The 20,154-nt window shown below is 38.4% G+C and overlaps 1 protein-coding gene across 3 annotated transcripts in view; it reads right to left on the bottom strand.

The window, feature by feature from the left end:
• Positions 1-20,154, bottom strand: part of Exoc6b (exocyst complex component 6B) — a 446,009-nt gene that overhangs the window by 232,525 nt on the left and 193,330 nt on the right. For all 3 annotated transcript variants that reach the window (XM_032906207.1, XM_032906208.1, XM_032906209.1), the window contains exons 9-14: positions 10,078-10,161; positions 9,614-9,660; positions 7,849-7,969; positions 4,770-4,841; positions 4,017-4,114; positions 1,887-1,992 (exon numbers count right to left, since the gene is read on the bottom strand). In XM_032906207.1, coding sequence (XP_032762098.1) covers positions 1,887-1,992; positions 4,017-4,114; positions 4,770-4,841; positions 7,849-7,969; positions 9,614-9,660; positions 10,078-10,161 — 528 coding nt within the window. The remainder of the gene's footprint in view (positions 1-1,886; positions 1,993-4,016; positions 4,115-4,769; positions 4,842-7,848; positions 7,970-9,613; positions 9,661-10,077; positions 10,162-20,154) is intronic.

Here is a 20,154-nt window from a genome sequence, read left to right as displayed (position 1 = left end):
CGTGGAGTTTCAAAGGAAAGCTTGAGAGTTCCTTAAAGGACAATTTGATATCTTGAGCTGTAAGAATCTGTGGATCTGGTCAGCTGGGACTGAAGAATTGGCTGTAATTTGGAAAGAAATGAGAAGAAGTACTTAAGTAAAATTTAACTAGACAATTGATGCTGGTTAGTTAGAGCCTAGAAATCAATGATGATTAAGAAGAGACCAGCATCACTGAGAGTAGAAGCCCCACAGGGTTTTCTCAGGGTCTGCACACAGAAGCTGTGGTCCAGGGGAGACTAGGAGGCATCTCGCGCTGGCAGCCGATCTTCCTAATGTGTTAAGAGTCCTTCAGACATGACTGAGGCTTAAGGCACAAAAGGTCACAGAGAGAAGCTCTGGTCTGACATCATGAGAGGTCAGGAGAGGCTACTGGATGCAGGAAAGAGCCCAGTGTTTTGGAGCTGCCACTACCATGGGTCAACCATGAGAAAAGCAGCAGCTGTGGGGTAGAGAGGCCTGAGCCTCGAAAACAAACTGCATTCTGCAGAGGGCAGATCCAGAGAAGAATCCCTGACCCTTTGGAGCCCAGAGGATTTTAGGTGGGTCCCAGACATCAAACAATGACCTCTTTACATGGTTGAACTTTGGTTTTGATTTGATTTGATTTAATAGTGACTGTGCGTGCCCTGGTTCTTTCTTTCTGAAGCAAGAAAGTATTTAACTTATTCTTGATTTTACAGGACCCCACAGTTGAGAGCCATTGGAATTTCTAAGAGGTTTGGAATTTTACAGAGATTTTGGGCATTTTTAAAAAAAGAAATTTTTTTTCTAGAGAAATGTTGGAAGTTTGAGAGACAGTTTAAATGTTTTAGAGACTAAAATTTTAGTGTCTGACTTTTTTAAAAAGACTGTAAAAGTTTAAAGACTGCAAGTTTGAAAAGTTAGACTGTTTTATACTGAGCTATTGATATTAATATGAGATTTGGAGGATAAAAAAGAAAGGAAGGGTTATGCCTTAATAAGCAATGTGCTTGTGTGTCAAGGTGACAAGGGGTTAACTATAATAACTAGTTTTTAGATCAACTTGATGCCAACTAGGGTCATATGGGAAGAAGTAATCTTAACGGAGAAAATGCACCAATAACATTGGCCTATAGGCAAATATGTAGAGCATGTTCTTGATTGATGACTGATATGAGAGAACCTAGCTCAGTGTCGGGGGTGCCATCCCTGAGAAGGTGGTGCTGGATGGTGTGAAAGAACATGCTGAGCAAATCAGGAATGAGTAAGCCAGGGAGCTGCACTATGTCTGCTCCCACTTTTAGGTGCCTGCTCTGCGCTCCCGACCTGACTGCCCTCAGTGATGACTGTGCCCTGCAACTATATGACTCCAAGTGTTTGTGACTCTGTAAACTGCAAATGACAACAGCTCGAGCCTAGACTTTCACATTTTGGCACGTGCAGCACAGGACTTGGGTAGAAAGGCCTGCTTGAGGAAAAATAGTCTGCATTGAACCTGTGGTGGGGAGAAACCACTCAATGCACTGTCAAAACAACAGAATTATATAACAAAAAAAGCATATTTAAATGTCTGGCTTTAAAGAAACTATTTGAACAGTATAACAAAATTAAGAATTTAAAATTTTAATCAAATTGCATCATCCCAGTGATCGACAAACTCTCAAGATGTGCTAGGACCTCAAAGTCCTTTACCGATTCCCAGTGACTAATTCTGCACCTCTGAGACCCAGAAGGAATTCTGTGATTCCCAGTGACTAATTCTGCATCTCTGAGACCCAGAAGGAATTCTGTGGAGATGTTTTAAAATCTACTGAACTGAAATTTCTCAGTTTCAAAACCTAACAAAAGAGAGAATGAGAACTTCACTTTAAAGTATCCCTTACCTTTTCCAGTTCTGTATCTTGAAACGGGAATTGTCCTACGACTTTTTTATATGTCTCTTCACTCGTTACTGGTATGGGACTGTAGTTGTCAGAATCAAGTATGTTTCTATAGAAATGAAATGAGAGAGGAAGGGAGAATGGAGAGTGATTGTAACAGAGATGTTTTCTGAGACAGTCTGAAACACCTCCCAGTCCTTCCTACACCCCTTCTACAATTCAGCCATTTGGTTTGGGCATTTTAAAAAGAAATCAGAAAGAAACTAAGCTCTGAAAAAAGTGGAAAAACTATAAACATGACCTTCTAGTGTCTGTGCTTTAGAAACAGGCAGAAAATTAAAGGTAAGTGGGAAGAAAATGAGAAAAGACTATTGGAGCTGATCATTTTATTAAGATATATGGATCATAATCACAACTTTAACTGTATATTATAAAGTGTATTTTTATTTTTACTAATTGTCAGAGATGAAAAATAACTTCTAACAATAATCCACGCTATGTTCTTTCTCTTCTACTTCTTTGTACCAATCACAAATGTTTTCCAGGAATAAGCTCTCTCTCCAAAAACAGAAACTTTCTTATGAAAATCCAAACAGAAACCCACAGAAGACACAGAATGCTGTGGCTATTCCATGCTATCTCTACTACCTGCAGAGACGACCGTCCCATAAAAGCAATTATCCCCATCAGATATACCTGGGTTCTGGAAGTGTATGTATTTACATTCAGAAATTGTGAGTTGAACTAAATAATGGCATGCTCGTGGACTGTGAAAAGTGAGACTAAAAGATTAAGGCAAAGCTTTAAAAGTCAAACAATGTAAAAGAAAAAAGATTAGCTGACCAGGAGACATAAGCAGCAGGCAAGAACTCCTAAGCTGGGGACAGACTGGGAGTCCAAAGTCGGTTGCATTGAAGCTCTGTTACTTTGGGCAACAGAGCCATTTTCATAATATTAGCCCCACTGACCCAAAGCATGGGAGGTCTTCTACCCTCTATGGTCTTCTTCAACTTCTTCAATGTCCTTGCTTTCCACTGTGGAGGGCTTTGTCCTCCCTGGCTAGTATTATTCCTAGGTTTCATTTTGTGTGTATTTATTGCCCTTATTTGAGGATACAGTGAAAGTTATATGGGATTGTTTCCCTGAGATTTTTCTCAGCATGCTTGCCTTAGAATACAGAAAAGCTGCTAGCTTTATATGTTGACCAATGTCCTGTTCTAAGAGGTTCCTGGTGGAGCCCAGAAGTATCATAAGTATAGACTCATGTCATCTACAAAGAGGGACAACAGTACTCTGTTTTCATTTCTATTCTTTTTTCTTCTTCCTCTTGCTGCATTATTGTAGCTAAGATGTTGAGTACTAAATTGACTTAAGATTAAAGCAAGAAGACAACTTTGTCTTTGAGGACAGGTTTAAAACTAAGAAACAAGCAATGTATACAAAGGAATCAGTCCCCAGAGAACTGCTCTGGGAGGAGATGTTCCAGGATAATTTGCCATTATTGTATGCATGTTGCAATAACTATTGAAATAACATGCTTCAAACATGGACTTCAATAAGCCATTCTCTGCTTAGAAGAATAATGATGAGCTCTAACATGACTTATGAAAAAGTGAATGGCTCAAAAAAGTGAGCCAGCCCCAGTAGGACACACCAATAATTCAAGCACTTAAAAGTCGCAGGAAGGAAGATCAGAAGTTCAAGGTGAGTCTGTGACACAAAAGATTCTTTCAGTAAAAGAAAACATTTTCCTAAGGTTCTACTATTCATGATGGCTTAGCTACCACTACCAAAGTACGATCTTCAGGAAAAACCAAAAACTATAAAATAGAATAAGAAGACACGAATAATCTGGATGGTGTGAACCAATAAGTCTGCCATTAATCCAAGGAAACAAAAGCACCAAACAGGCTATGGGGTCTTCCAATCACAGCAGGTACTAATATGTTGGCATAGGTTAATTTGGAAGATCCTTCTGTCAATCATTTTGATTCACTAGAATTCTGAATTATAAATTAGATCATTTAAAAGAAATATAAGCTGTATGCTCTGGGTGCTCACTGCATCTGTGAAGTCCACAAAGGAGCCAGGGCCAGGGAAGACAGGAACAGGAACACAACTGCAGCTCCTTACCTGAAAACCCCCGCCCACTTCTTCAGTAGAGTCTCGCTATACTGGTCTCTGATTTCTAACAACATATCAAAAAGCTGATTCACAGGAAAGCCATACACCTGAAAGAAAATAGATTGTTTTCAAGAGTCTTTTCAAATAAATAGAAGTAAGATTAGGTGCTAAAAGATGTTTCATTATTGAAACAACAATGAAAAAATGAAGCAGAATTGTTAATTTCTACCTAATATCAAGTGTTTATTCTCAAAGATTCAAAGACAAGCATTAAAATTTCTAGGTAGGTCATAAAACAGGAAATGATATAAGTGAAAAGCAGCATAAAAGTGTCAGATGAGTTCTCCCCATGATAACTTACCGCCCACAGCGATTCTCCAAGAACAGAAAGAAAGTACAGCTGCTACCACATCACAATACCTCATGATGCTCTGACACGGTCCAGACCAACCACCATGATAAAGATGGTAGTGGATCACACGACAAGGCACATGGGTGCCATGTTGGAATTACAATTACTTAAGTCTAATTCTACAAATTACAAATGGTTCAAGTAATTTTTTCTCTGAGAGAAAAAACAGTAGGACCTCTTTGCACGAGAGCATAAGGGTCGAGACAAAGCATGGAATGTGCTATGAAGAAGTAAAAAGATCTAGCTCTAGGCAAAAGAATAAACAGTGAAGACTCAGTGGAGCAAGGCAGGCCTGGGAGCGGACACATGGTTCACAGCTCCTGAAAGGCAGGTGGTAACAACGCACGTACCTGAAGTGTGTCAGCAAAGAGGACAATGAGGTTCTTCAAATCTAACACAAGGTTTGGATCGGAACAGTAGGACTAAAGGAAACGGGAGAAAGGGAAAAAATGTCTCATGAAAAAGTCACATGTTTTACTTAATAAATTGTCTAATGCACCAGGCAGTAAAGGCATTTCTAAAGAGGAGTCTAACCATTTCCTGGCTCAACGTAGCAAAAGCCTCAATCGCAGAAGAACTAAGGAGATGGGGCTCAGGAGCACAATCTACACATCCTTAACATGTGGAAACGCATTGTGAAATACGTTGGTTAAAGAAAACAAAATGGGGCTGGCAAGATACCTCAGCAATTAAAGGTGTGTGCTGCCCAAGATAAAAATCAGAAGACCTGAGTATATCCTCTGAACACACAGGAACTGACTGCAAAGCTGACTTCTGACCGCCCCACATGCACAGCAGGCACGCCCCATCAGAGGCAGACACAATAATAACAAATAAACTAAAACACAAACAGGTTAAAACGGAAATGGATAGATTATTTTAATATGAGCAAAATGAAATACTTTGTACCAAAACTTAATGATACATACCTAAGGCCACTTTCAAAATAACTGTATATATTTCTTTATGAGCAATTAACAGAAGATACAAAAGACTGAAAATAACCTGACCAAAAACTGCACTAATGGCACTATGAGAAATGACACCAAATAACTGTATTCATGTAATAAAAGAAATGAAGAGAGTTAAAAGTGACAAACTGGTGATGGAAAAAGATATGACAATTTGACCATTTAAATAGATAAACGGGGGATGAGGTCAGAGGTTAAGAATGACTGCTCTTCCAGAGGTCCTGAGTTCAACCCAGCAACCACATGGTGGGCTATAATTTGGTGCCCCTTCTGGTTCACAGGCATACATGCAGACTGATTGTATACATACAAATAAATAAATGTTTAAAAAAAAAAATCATCATTGTTAAAAAAAAAAAAAATTAAATGAATCAGTGGAGACACATTTTAGCTGAGTCTGATTATATAATAAAGAAAAATATCATTAAATGATACAAAGGATAAAAATAAGCATAAATGAACAGGAAACAAAAATTACAAATAAGCACCATATATGGCCTTGCCTACAAATGTCTGATTACTTGGTTGACCTGGAAGACAGTTTCCACAGGAGGATTCACAACTATATGCTACTAATTTAAAATTTCTTCACATTTGATATTCTAGTTTCCTCAGCAATAATTTTATTTGTTCTCCATGTAACTTCTCAGGGTCTGATGGCAGTATGTTTAATTTTTCCATAATGAAGATGTTTTTCAGTTTTTCCTTTATGTGTACTGTCTCTTGTAAAGGACCTTTGTCTGTTGGTGTCAAAACTAATATCAATATAAAATAGCCCCAATCTTCTTGCTTGAAGTTCTTCAACATTATATGCTTTCTAGATTGCTTCTCCTTATAGACAAACTGTCTAAGGCTGTGATGGCTTAGCACTCCTCAACTTCCTGGGTTGCTGACATGATTGGCTACTCCAGCTGTCTTCTTTAAGTTTCCTACTTACATTTCTACTTTTCCCAAATGTCCTTTCATGTGTTTTGTTGAATACAATCTTTTAATTCCTTTGCTGTGGATAATAAAGCCAGCTAATTGAAATTATCTCAAATATCCATTAAATATTTACTGAGTGTAACCCACCTTTTACAGGACCAATTAATGTGAGTGACATGATGAAGAGTCCATATGTCTGTCTGTCAGGATTTGCTGACAATTCCCTTGCTGTCATCTGATGATTCCTTTCCACTTTCCTACTCTATTACTCTAGGCCCCTTGATGGACACTGCCTTTCTCAATCTCAATCAGCTATATTCCCATGTCTCCATGACTATCTATGCTTCGTAGCTACCCTCTCATATTTTCTACCCCTTTGTGACTGTAAGATAAACTTCTGACTTTGACTTTGCCTCTTCAATCATGAAATGGTACACAGTCTTCATCTTTGGATGAAATTTTGCTATCTGGTGCTCATAAATTTCCAAAGAACCATTTTTATCTTGGATTCAGCTTTCTTTGGGTGTCTTTCCATTATTTTCTTCTGTTTTGCATTCTTTCATGCTATGAATAGAGCATATGCAAAACACGTAATGGCTATAACCTCAATCATACCATTCCCAGGGAGTACTAGATGCCTGCAAGAAAGAAATTCTTGATGTGCTCACCAGAACCTCCTCACTGCCACTTAGGAAAAATATTATAACTTCAGTGGCAATCATTTTCATCTCCTGCTTTGCTCTTGTACTTTTTAGTTGAGAGACTCTCTTTAGAGCTGCTGCACTCCTACTTGCTGTTGTTAAAAATATTGTACATTCAATTTTAAGACACCTGCCCTGATAGTAATAAATTCCTGAGACATTTTATTGACACTAAATTAACCTTATAGAATGAAGAAGCCTTACTTTATGTAAATATCAATGAAGTAGTATTCCTGGCATAAGGGACAGGAACAGTGAAAGATTATCATGGAAAAGGAATGATGAGCAGCCAGCAACATGACAATTTGACATCTTAAAGTTTTAGCAAATGTATCTACTGTCTTGCCTCTGATGCCTCTTATGAGCTAAGCTTAGCAGGCGGTTAGCCAGCAAAACTTAACCTTCACAGTGTGGGTAAGCAGAGAGGAAGGACTGATTGTAGAACGAGAAGCAAAGAGCATAGCATTCATTACAGCAATCCTTTAGCTATATGTATAAATATGTACAGCACATGAGGTATTTTCTGAATGAATAAATATGAATCATATAAAAATATACATGACTTTGTACTCAGTAAGGATGAAGTAAGACCTATATATGAAATAAATAGAACACTGCTAGACACAGTGAGAATCATAGATGTGAGAGACTGTTTCTTATTGCAGATATGATCAACAAGACAAGCTCAGTGTTATAGAGAAACCTAAATGAACCTCTTCCACGATCTCCAAATGGAGGTTGCCAAAAAGATATATGTCAACTTGAATTCAGTATGACACCAGTCAGTATGCAGATAGTCAGCGGTAAGTAAGCACTTAGGACATCCCACATACCGAGTGGGTGCGCAGTGCTGCGATGGTCTTTGAAAGTGCCATTTCCCATAGTTCATCAATGTAGGCTCTATTCACTAAGCCCTGGGTTGTATGCAAAATGTGATCTTCTACCACAAAAAAGCTGAAAAGAAAAGAGAGCAGAGATGTCAGAGATCACGGTTGCTATCTTGACCACTAAGCTTTGTCATTAATAGCTGCCATCTATCAAAGAGAGTATTTCGTTTTTCTGAGGAAAGCTATTCATTATCATAAGTGAAATCACTTCAGAGACTGAGAACATGTCTACACCAATATTAATATCTTCTTAGGCACGTTATCAAGGCTGAAATTTTATTTCTAATGAATGACAACCATATAACCCAACAATTTAAAATTATATAAACTTAGTAGAGTCTATCTCCAATGTATTTTTAAGATACAAGAAACTAACAAATTTGATGCAGATAATAAACACTTTACTTTATCGATGTTTGAGAATTCAACATGTGTAAATAATTCCCGTTATCAGGCTTACAGCCCCAGTAACTCAGGAGGCTGAATCAGGTCCTGCTTAAGCTACAAAGAATGTCACGAACAGAAACTTTGAGACTGAACTCAAAATATGAAGTCTGGTTGGGACTGTTGTAGCTTATTATGCATTTAAAACATATTCAGATACCCTGTTTAAATGCTCATTTAAGTCAAAAGAAACATCTATTAGGGAATTTTTAAATTATCAAAAAAAAAAAAATCAAACACACCAAGGTCTCATGTAGCTCAGGCTGGCTGTAAACTGCCTAAGATGTCCTTAAACGTGTCCCCACGTTCCCAGTGCTGGGATTATACATGTACTACCATACCTGGCTTTACGCAGTGCTGAGGATCAAACCCATGCATGCTAGGCAAGCATTCTAGTAGTAGTTACATCCTTCAACACTCAATGATATGCATAATGGAAGTTATTCTTTACACCAAAGCAATATACATCTGATTAAAGAAAGCAAGGAGGAGAGGAGAGGGGGATCTAGAGAGGAAGTGAGGGAAGAAGGAAGAGAGGAGGAGGTGGGCAGGCACGGTGTACTGAACGACCAAATCCTATTGCTGCTTTTTTTTTTTTTAAATCACAGTTGCCATCCTGTGTGTGGAACAAGCTGCGTCTATATGAAGGTCTTTACTGAGTAACCTAACTCCACAATACTGTGTCCACTCTAAACGAGCACAGCCATGACAAGCTGTGGAATCAGCCTGGCAGCAACCTGTTTAGTGAAGGTTATTTTAATCTGACATAGTTTTACTCACAGACTTCTGAATCATACACAGCTGCCTTCAGACTGTCACAAAGCCAATTAGTTTTGACAAAGTTCCTATATTCTGATAGGCCTAAAATATTTTACTGTCTGTAAAAATTCTGTCACTGTGGCTAATTATCTCCCTCTCTGATGGGACAAAGAACAGAGAAACAAAACAGCAAATTTAACAAAGTTATCAGTCATTCATTTCTTTAGTCACAAAAGTATCCTCCAAGAATATAAAGCTGAAACTGGTGAGCCGCCCCTTCGTCCTCAGTTATTTCTCTGTGCAGTTCAGGATGGCCCTCCTGTGTTAACCTCCCCAAGGCCTGGCTTACAGGTGTGTGCTTCCATGCCCAGAAGATGTTCCTGCTAAGTCATAAATACATAAATAAGTATTTTCTTTCAAATTCAGCAAAAGGGAGAAAGTTTTCCAAGAAAAGGCATATCTTTTATAAGTCTTACGAATCAAGAATAGAACTTAGAAATGTACCTACCCTACAATTTGATTGAAATACTTCCTGTAGCCATCTAAAGTTTCATGCTGAAACAAAGCAAAGCAAAATTACTGTTTCTATGTTATTACCTTAAGATGTGAAAATCAGTTATTTATTCTCGGAAACCTTAATCCCATAGACTATGAGGTAAACATAATAATGGGGGCACTGATCCCACATGTTAACAATGGCAACGGACTGACCTGATCCACACCTAGTACTTAGAATAATGGATGGCACACAACACTCAAGAAACGTTCACTGCCATTTTTACTTCAAGGCACATCCACCAAAATTGTGTCAGAATGACAACAAGCACATGCAGGCAGGTGTACATGCACATGCACATGCATACACAGACATAGACAGGCAGGTATGCATGCATGCACGCATTCACACATACACTCACTCAGCTACCAGCAAGAAAAAGTGGAAAGTACAGAACGCGCAGGGAACAAGCCTACCATATTAGATGGAGGCTGGAGGACCAGACGAGCCTGTTTTCGCCTCTGTTTCCGGTAGTAATTCTCAAATGTTTCACGGGCACCCTGTAAAATAAGCAAGAGGAAATGATGTAATTGGACCAATTATCCTTGAAATTGAAAAGATTGGAGTAGACTCCAGGTGTGGAATTTGAAGAACTTCATATATGTCAAAGCCTACCATAGTAATAATGATGATAATCAGAGAAAATAAAATAACTATGGCCATTTATTGAACCTAATCACAAAGTTCTAAATGGTAGGTAGAAGTAACCTTTACTACATGGTCAGAACTCAAGCTTCAGCACACCAAGGCTGGTTTCTGAGTCAAAAATCACAGCTTTACAAAGATGAAGACAAAACAAACAACCTTAAAATGTTATAGTAAGCAAGAAAATGTCTCTTCAAAAACAAATAGAACATTCCAGAAGAAAAAAACGCCCAGATGAAAGCCAGCTTTCAAATCGTTCATGATCAGAGGGTCAACAGGAAGTGGGAAAGGCAAGAGATGAGGTTAGCAAATCCTCTTCTCAGATAGAAACTTACCAAGGGACAGAACAAAAACAAAAGAGACAGCCCCTCGATATTCTTGATACTCAAATATCCAAACAAAAGAGACAGCCCCTCGATATTCTTGATATTCAAATATCCAAACAAAAGAGACAGCCCCTCGATATTCTTGATATTCAAATATCCAGTTCTCCCCCTCGCAGGGGTTTCTGACCTTTTGATACTGTGACACGACAAATGTGTTGGCCCCATTCACGCTCTCCTGGGGACGCACTGGATAGGTGTTCTGAGAGTAACATGAGGGGTGCTCAGAACAATACCTGGTTCATGAGCTCTACATTCCCAAGCTCTGTTATGGGGAACAGTTCCTCACCAAACCCACAACTTTCCCAGACTCTCTGGAAGAAGCTTTAGAGGAAACAGCAATAATTCTGATGTGATTTGTCCAATTGTGTGTCGGCTGGAGGATGAACTTTAGTTTACTATGACTGGTATCCCCAAAAGATTCAGAAAGACACAGAGGGAACGGTGTGTGCTGAGAGGCACAGGTGGATCAGTGCAGCCACAGGCACAGAGCAGCAAGAACTGCTGGGACCCACAGATGCCAGCGAGAAAGAAACAAAATTCTTCCTGCAGTCTCAAACAGAGTGTGGTCTTTGAAATGCTTTAAATTTGTAATTCAAGCTTCCAGAACCAGGATAGGGCAAATTTCTGTTGTTATAAGTCATGTAGTTTGTGGTATTTTGTTACAGCAACTCTAGGGAAATAATTGAGACAGTTTTGTAATACCCACTGTGACAAAATGTTCTTCTTAACCCAAGACTTCCTAATAAACAAGCACCAAGATCCCAGAAAAGTCAAGGGTTTAGACCCAGGTGGCTACATTCAAACTGTGGCTCCCCCTTTCTACCAATGTGACTGCTCTGTCTGTGTGCTGTACCTGAAGTCTCCTGTCCACCAGTCGACTGTCACTTGTGCTTGTACAGTGTCTTTCTCGCTTATGGACAGGTCAACCTCATGCAGCTACTACACAGACTTACACGCTATAGAGCTCTTAAAACAGTGTCAATCAACAAGCATTTATATGCGCGCTTACTTTAAAAATAAAGGACATAGACCAGGCAGCGAAGAAAAAGCACTGTCTACCTCTCCAGCCTCTATTTGGGCAATTTCTTCCACTTCCTAAAACGCTGAAGAAGTTTCTTCCATATGATTTCTTTATTATATTATCATCTACACTGGGAACCCGAGCTGGGAAAATTAACCTAAGACACAACTGCACAGACCCAATATTAGCTTGGGGTGGGCAAACTCCTTCTGTAAAGTGCTCGCTCGTTCAGGCTCATCTAGAGCTGAAAGCCCACTCCACTGCAATGCCAAAGTGGCTGTAGAGGATCCATAAAAAAATATGGCCTGTACCCAAAACCTTCCTTGGAGAAACTGAAATAATAATAATATAAATTTCACCTGTCATGAAATACTTCTTTTTTATAGTGAAACTCAGTTTCAGTTCACAGGCTATATAGATAACAGTTAGCAAGGTGAGGTTATCTATAAGATGAAGTAAATACAAGCATGGCCATTTCAGCCATTTTTCCATCCACTAGTGAATGAGGACAGAAGTCATTCAAGTTATTAAGTAACAAGTGGAGACTGCCATTTGACTTTAGTTAAAGTTATTCCCTTCTCGTCACCAACTCATAGAACAGTGGTGTTGTTGAATGCCAATTACATGCTGTACACACAGAAGGGCTTTTCATTTTAAGGTTAACAGCCTTGAACGACCTTTATTATTCTAGTGTGACATTACATATTCAACATGCTTAAGAGCCAAAATACACTTAACTATAAATTTAAAGAAAAACCTCCAGTCTAATTAGACCATCGGGCACTAATTTGATTTCTTTGTTGTAAACAATAGAGAATGATTATATATATATATATATGAAATTCCATATAAAAATCATATCCATTTCCTAATATTCCATTTTCTAATATTCCTTTAACAGAAAAGGGGCCAACTAAACTAGTAAGTCTAGCTTCCCAGTTTTCAAAAATGAGTTGTATTTTCCCTGGTGACTATTAATTAATTCACCTTTAATAATTGTATTCCTTCTGCCAATTTTGTCAACTTGGTATCAAAAGGCAGGATTCAAGAAGTAGGCATTTGACCAGTCTAGTCTGGGTAATGGGTGAAGTACCTCCTTGCTCAGAAACAGGCCACCAGGTGAACCATGAGTGCTTCATTTCAACTCTGAACTCAGAACCACTAACAGATTCTACCGTTTTGAGGGAGGGGAAGGAGGAGAGGCTAGTTTATTGCTAGAAAACATCTAAGGGAGTACCCAAACCTTATACTAATTGAAAAACCAGTGAGAAAAGGAAACACCAGGTACAGAGAAAAACTTATTCCTAGAAGTAACACTGAGACTCAAAGATTCTAAGCATCTAAAGAAGTTCTCAATGGTGAGGTACAGGGCAAGCTAAAGACAAAGCTTCAGGAATTGGTGAGTTTATTTATTTGCAAATAAAGTTATTTGGCAACAGCTATAATGATAGTAAGAACTCCCTACACTTTGGAACTCCAAGTATGAAGACTAGAATGAAGAAAGGAAAAGTGAGATTCCAAGAGGCCAGTCAGAACACAGCACAGAGGCCCAGGCCTGCTGTCCCAGCACTGGGAAGCCTGACAGGCAGGGCAAGCAAGAGCTCAAGGCCAAGCTGAGCTACATGGCAAGAGAAATATCCTGAGATGCATTCAGAAGACGCATGAACAAATGGACGGTGGGAACGGTGATGAAAAGAGAAGGAGCTCACACAGCATTTCTAGGCTGGGTCAGTAGTTTGATGGCATCTCGTTTACAGACGGGAACACAGGGGGAAGAATACCGTCCATCTTTATTATGCAAGAACTCTGTACTTGCTAGTTCACCACTTGTTAAAAGTTGCTCAACTCCAAAATCAATACTCATAGCTCGTTCATAGACATTCACAGCTATGTTTAGAATTTCTAAAACTTGAAATTGTCCAATACACATGTTCCTAGTTAAGGTCAAACGAGGCAAAATGCAGCCTTTTGTTTCAGTTTCATACTGTAAACAAGTATCACTTTCATAGCCTGTCCAATGCCACATTCTCTGCATTTTTGTGCTTTTTGTTCATGAGTCTGCTCTTTAAAATGGCCCTTACCTATAGCATTAAAATGCTGTCCAGTGTTCTAAGCTCATGAAGGCTTGTGATGTGACTTGAAGAGAAAGCCTGTGTTTTAGAAAAGCTTCATGCAAACATTATTATAATGTTGTTGTTAATAAACGGAATATGTTAAATAAGATATCTCTTCGACTTTGACGGGTGGATGGTTAAGAGAGGGTGTTGTTTTGATATAAGCTCTCCTGTAGTCTAGCCTGGCCTAGAACTCACTGTATAGCTGAAGATGGACCCAAATTGATTCTTCTGCACCTATGTCCTAGGATACAACAGGGCTAAATATAGTATCATTTTAAAGTAAATAAAATAACTTAGAAACAATGTCATCAACTGGTAACATGTGACATCAGGCCCCAGGAAACTAACAAGACATTTCCCTACCACCAAGATCTCATTGATTCCCAGCCCACATTGCCTTTCACAGTCTCAAACTATTAAGCTCCTCACCTCTCTTGGTATTCTACTTACTAAAGTCAAACTTCACTTAAATATTTTGTATTACAGTATACCCTGAGAGGAGCTTGGGGTAAACGGCAGTGACTGTCCCCTAAACAAAATCATCAACATTAACAGTAGATTTTGCTAGGAAGCAATATACTTTGACACTTTTTCTAAGTTATCTTCTTTTAAAAAATAATTTGCAACTTGTGTTTAACACAATATTTATTTTGTTTTAAATTGCTACTAATTACAAAAGTAAAACATGACTTTTAGAAGAATTAGGAAACACAAAATGTACAATGTGAACACAACACATACCACCCACAGTCACAACACTTGGTATTGGTGGTTACTATGCACTGGCTGGTGTGTTCCCTCTCCTCTTGGAATCTCTCTCACACACACACACACACACACACACACACACACACACACACACACTTTCACAGAGAAGTAGCAGTCTACTGTATATGCTTCTTTTACTGAACTCTTATGGAAAATACATTTCAGCATCTTTATCCACAAAACTATTCCTCCTTGTTTCCCTCAAACACATATTCTCCAACCACACAAATGTCAGAATCACTGAATAAATGTTTGAAAATTAAAATGAAAACACAAGTAAAAAGCTTGAATTCTTCTTCAGGTGTTCAAATACTTATCTAAACAGAATGGAAACACAAACACTGCCATGCAATGTGGACAAATTAGTGAGGCTTCGTGCTTAGGTATGTAGGAGCAGGAAAATCAGATTCTAACCAAGATTGAAGACACATTCTGCAGATACAGGTTAGAAATATGTACTACCAAACAGTTGCGATCATGTGAGCCTAAAGTTAGAAGACAGAAAGATCAAATAAAAACCTTCCTGAGGATGTCCTTCCTCATAGAGATAAAATGCATACATAGCTAACTAGTGATAGATATATGTGGGTTCTGCATCTGGAGTTTCAACCAACTACGGGACACAAATATTTCCAAATGGAAAACAGGCTGGTAAGGTGGACCTGCAGGTAACTATTCAAGCCTGACAACCCAAGTTCAACCCCTGGAGCCCCACATGATGGAAGAAAAGAACTGATTTCCAAACGTCCTGAGACCAGCACATATCACTGTGGCATGAATGCATACACTTAGGGGGGGAAAAGAAAAGAGATTTTCTTTAAATATTAATAAACTCACAGAATTGCATCTGTACTGAACATATACATATTTTTCTGGTCACTATTCCCTAAACAATAAGTGTAATAATGCCTAATACAGACTTGCATTGTGTTAGACATCATGATGAACTGGAGTGATCTATAGTGTCTGAAGGATATTCACAGGTAGGTGACATTGTTGGTGACAGAGGGGCAGAAACAAGCCTCCATGGACCTTAAGAACAAACCATGCACAGAAACCTATTTCATGTAGTTACTGATCCTTGTGTCTTAAACTGTAAGAATCTTTGTGTAGTGTTATAGACGGGGAATGAATAACATTGGGAAACCTCCACATGTGATCAATATGTCTACACAGTATGCAAAAGAAGTCAGACCGTGTATCTTCTTTGTGATATACTGACTACAGATGTCTTAATGGAACAGTTCTTTCTGTGATAATGTAATCTATGAAAGAGACTTTTTTACTAATCCCTGAAACAGAAAACAACTCTCAGATTGAGAAACAAAAAGACCCAGACGAAGAACAAAGGAATTGACTGGAAGACGGGAAATGTACACCCTTGTTCTTCTGGCTTGTCTATAGGAAGCAATATTTCCATTTGGGTAAAGCCTATAATTTCACCACCCTGCCTGCAGCTGGAACACTCTTTTAACTGTCACAGCAACCAAGTGTAGACAGGTTTATTCAGAGTTGTTTTTTGTTTTTTTTTTTTTTAAAGAAAAAAACCTTAAAGAGAGATTTTAATTTGTGTCCATCCGTAAAGGGGAACACTCTTCCTAGGGCCCCATAATGATGTTCAGCGGGATATTACACTTCACCAGATGGCTAATTTGCACAGCAGGCCCAAAGCAGGGTTTCTTTCATTAGAACTGCCCTAAAGATCAGACTGCAGGAACATGTGTAAAGAACAACCCCAAGATGCCCCCTATTGCTTAAATCTAGAAACATTCCTTTCCCAGATGTAAAAATCCATTCAGAGTGTTTCCCCAGCAAGGTCACTCAGGAGTCAGGATGGTGTGTGTCACACAATTCTGGGAACCTACTTTAGGGTCAGAAAAATGTCTTCATTTCAAAAGCCACAACAATGTCAAAACATCTCAGAAAATACGCTATGAAGAAAGGGTAATTGCTCTAGTAGACAATTTATCATTAAAAATATCACTATTTTGAAAGGCCTCCATTTTTTAAAAATTTTATTCAAAAGCCTTCAAAAATGAATCTACATAAACTTCTGACCCTTCTAGAAAAGAGCAGAAGCAGTCTGACATTCTGGCAGAGTCCTGTTTATTTTTCAGATGCCCATATAACATGTGTTTGTCTTGGCGTTTCCTCCTGCAGCAATGGCCAGGCAGGAGGCACAGAAGAGCATCCCCTCTGGGGTTTAAACACAGAAAAGAAAGAAACCTGAGGGCTAATGATTATGGAGCAGAGTCTGTGCTTTTGAAGAAAGTAAACATCATGATTAACAATCTCAGCCTTTATAATTAGCTTCCCGGTCCAGGACAGAGTGTTAATTTATTAAATATTTTCACAAAGAGTCTTTTATTATCAGATTCAGTTCAGCTGGCTCCTTTCAGAGCATTACCAATTACAACCAATAAAGCTCTAATTAATGACTGCTTTTTATAACCTTTGACCTAAGATGATAAACAGTTGTACCTTCAAGTGAAAGGGTAAACCTCAAAGGGAAGGGTGTCTTAATCATGCTTAGTAAACCAAACCGCTTAGAATTACAAGCTACTTACCTGGCTAGAGTAAAAATGCAGACTTCCTCTGTCATTAGAGTAATCGATCAGGAAAAGATTTGAGTTTCACTTTTAAGATAAGTGTTCTTTTTGCTACAGAACCCATAACCTGAATAATCTGTATGTGACTGTGCACCTTATGGACTAATTACTTAAAGAGTAAGATCCAATCAACTTCAGGACAATTAACAAGAAAATTTAGAATATGATATAATTCAATATGGAACAATCAAACCCTGTGTTTTAGGTTTTTACCTAAACCTACACACTTTTGAAAGCAGTGTGATCTGAGTTACATTGCCGCCACCTTCAGATCCTACCTTTATAGTCCATGGCCTCTGACATAGCAGGGATGGCCACGGATATGTAAGAAGGTGTAAGCCAAACCTCCTGACCAACAATGAGATGAAAGAAATTCTGAGAACATTTCCTATACACAATAAGCAGGGATAGACATTCTTTCCATCAGAAAGAAGAAAATGGGGCATTTCTGCATTCACCCCAAGAAATTATCTCAAAGTTGGCAATCACCTAGAAGGACTAAACCAACGCCTGACTTCGTAGTGTAATTTTACGGAAAGTCCCTATACCCTGACTCATGTGTCCATTGGATAAAGTGCTAAGGAGCTTTACAATGTGGAAGGTGAAGCTCCCCAAGCAAATCTCCTAAGCTGTTTCATTTGTCAGGAATGCATAGAGCTCCTGCTTAAGAAGCATTAGGAAAGTATGGGTTCTAAAAAATATAAATACATCAATACCATCTTAGATGAAGGTAATAAGAGATCTGCAATAGTTCTCACAATGAAAGTAATGGTTTAATGTAAAGGTGCAGTGTAAACATTTGCTGCAGAAAGAGTCAGAGTCAAAGTGACCCCATAGGTGGCTGTAGGAACATCAATGCTAGAAGAAGCCCAAAATCCCAAGTTCAGACTTATCGACTGAACTATTATCAACAACACATTATTATTACGATGCACAAATGTATATAAAGGCTGCTTTATTAAAGAAACATGGTACCTCCTGAAATTTTAAATCACATCACACATAAACATACACACACACACACACACACACACACACACACACACACATAAAGCATTTGTATACTTAAGTGAGGATTGGTAAGTTTTGCACAAATAACTCTTATTCCTGATACAGAAAGACAAATTTTTGTATAGAAACAGAAAAATTAGAATCTAAGAATATATGAGCTGTTAGACTGAGATTCAATTGCTCTTTAAAAAATGAGTCATTTTGAGTAAACGTAAAAAAAGTAGAAAATCTTAGGTTTCTACTTGGTAAATAATGTACAAAATAAGAGAATGGAGAGAGGTAAAAGCTGGGCACTTCTGGTTGAACTTTGTAGCATGAGAATTCTGTATCTCCATCCTGCTGCAACAAAAGAGACAAGACACACTTCACCTCTTCTTAAACAGCAAACATCTCAGAGAAATACTGTATCATGTAAGGACATTTACAGAATCATGAGACATACTTTTAAAAGTACCAAGGTTTCCCAAGTTCCCTTTATAGCTCTGACTGCCCTCTGAACATGTCAGTTGCATAGTTCTTGGTAACCTTCGTTCTATAAATTTGTTGTTTTCAGGATGTTACATTATGGGTTAGGAAGATGACTAAGCAAATACCATGTATGTTCAAGGACTGAATCCCCAGAACCCACAAAATGTCTGGTGGACTTCATGGCCCACCTGTAAATTCACAAATTCAGGAGGTAGAGACAGGGACTCTCTGGGGCTGGTCGACCAGCTAGACCAGCAAAACAAGAAAGCTCTGGATTCAGGCCAGAGATCCTGCCACACTGAACAAGTAGAGAGTGATGCCAGAAGACTTTTGATGTCAGCCTGGCCTCCACACTCACACACAGGACATACAGACGCATGAACACACACACACACACACATGAGCATGCACACTACATATAGCCACATGCCATAAAACTGGGATGTCTTTTTGATGACTTATGAGATGCTCCTTCTAGGGTTGGTTTATTCCCCAGGCTGTTGACATGTCAGTGTGCTTTTTTTCCATTGCTGAGGAATAAATGATCACTCACCTAGTATGGAACAATTATGAAGAATGCTGTTATAAACATTCTTGTACAGATTGTAGCCCAAAAAGGATAAATGCCCAGGAGTGCCTTTGGTTATACATAAATTTGGAGAAACACTGCACTGATTTCCAGAGTGGCTCTGTTGTTTAATCCCCACCAGAACCCTTGCCAGAATTGGAGAGTCCATAATTTGTTCATAGCACAGGCTACTGGTACTCAGCATACTGGCCATTTGCCAACTTCAGGGAAATGTGAGACTGCATACCTTTTTAAAGTCTTAGCAAATTATATTACATACCCATCCATAAAGAAAATTTCCATGAATTTCAAAATTGAAATACATAACATTTATATAATCTTACTAGAAATATATGAAGCAACAGTAACATTAACAAAAAGTTAAGTAGAATATCTCAGTTCTAAGTATTATACCAAAAGGAAGTAATATCTAGGTTCATTAGTAAGATTTGCATATGCATGACACTGAAGCTTTAAACTGGAAACAGCCCAATGTCCTCACTGTTCAGAAAGATAAAAAGAAGCAAATCACTGAGACATGCAACAATAGGCATGATTTGCTAAACATGCATCCCAACCAAAAAGTATTTGCATCAATAAGTATAAATATTCCCATCATAGAAAAAAATGCATGTGAAATTCACAAAGTCTCAATTTTTCCAATCAACTTAGCAAATGAAAACAATATAATATTAACTCTAACCCAGAACTGCTGGGAATAAATAACTGTTCTCAAAGATTCTTTTTTTAAGGAATGCCTAATAATTATCTCGCTTCCTGGGAGGTTACAAGTGAGATAGCTTTAAACGTGCATATCTTTTAATTGCCTTCAGTAATTCCAACTAAGTACTCAAAGTGGTGAAGGAAAAAATCTAAAATACCCAGAGCTAAATGAATTTG

Source organism: Rattus rattus, chromosome 6 (genome assembly GCF_011064425.1).
Source record: "Rattus rattus isolate New Zealand chromosome 6, Rrattus_CSIRO_v1, whole genome shotgun sequence".
NCBI lineage: Eukaryota > Metazoa > Chordata > Mammalia > Rodentia > Muridae > Rattus > Rattus rattus.
The sequence above is the reverse complement of the archived record's forward strand: the minus strand, read 5'-3'. Positions and strand labels throughout refer to the sequence as shown.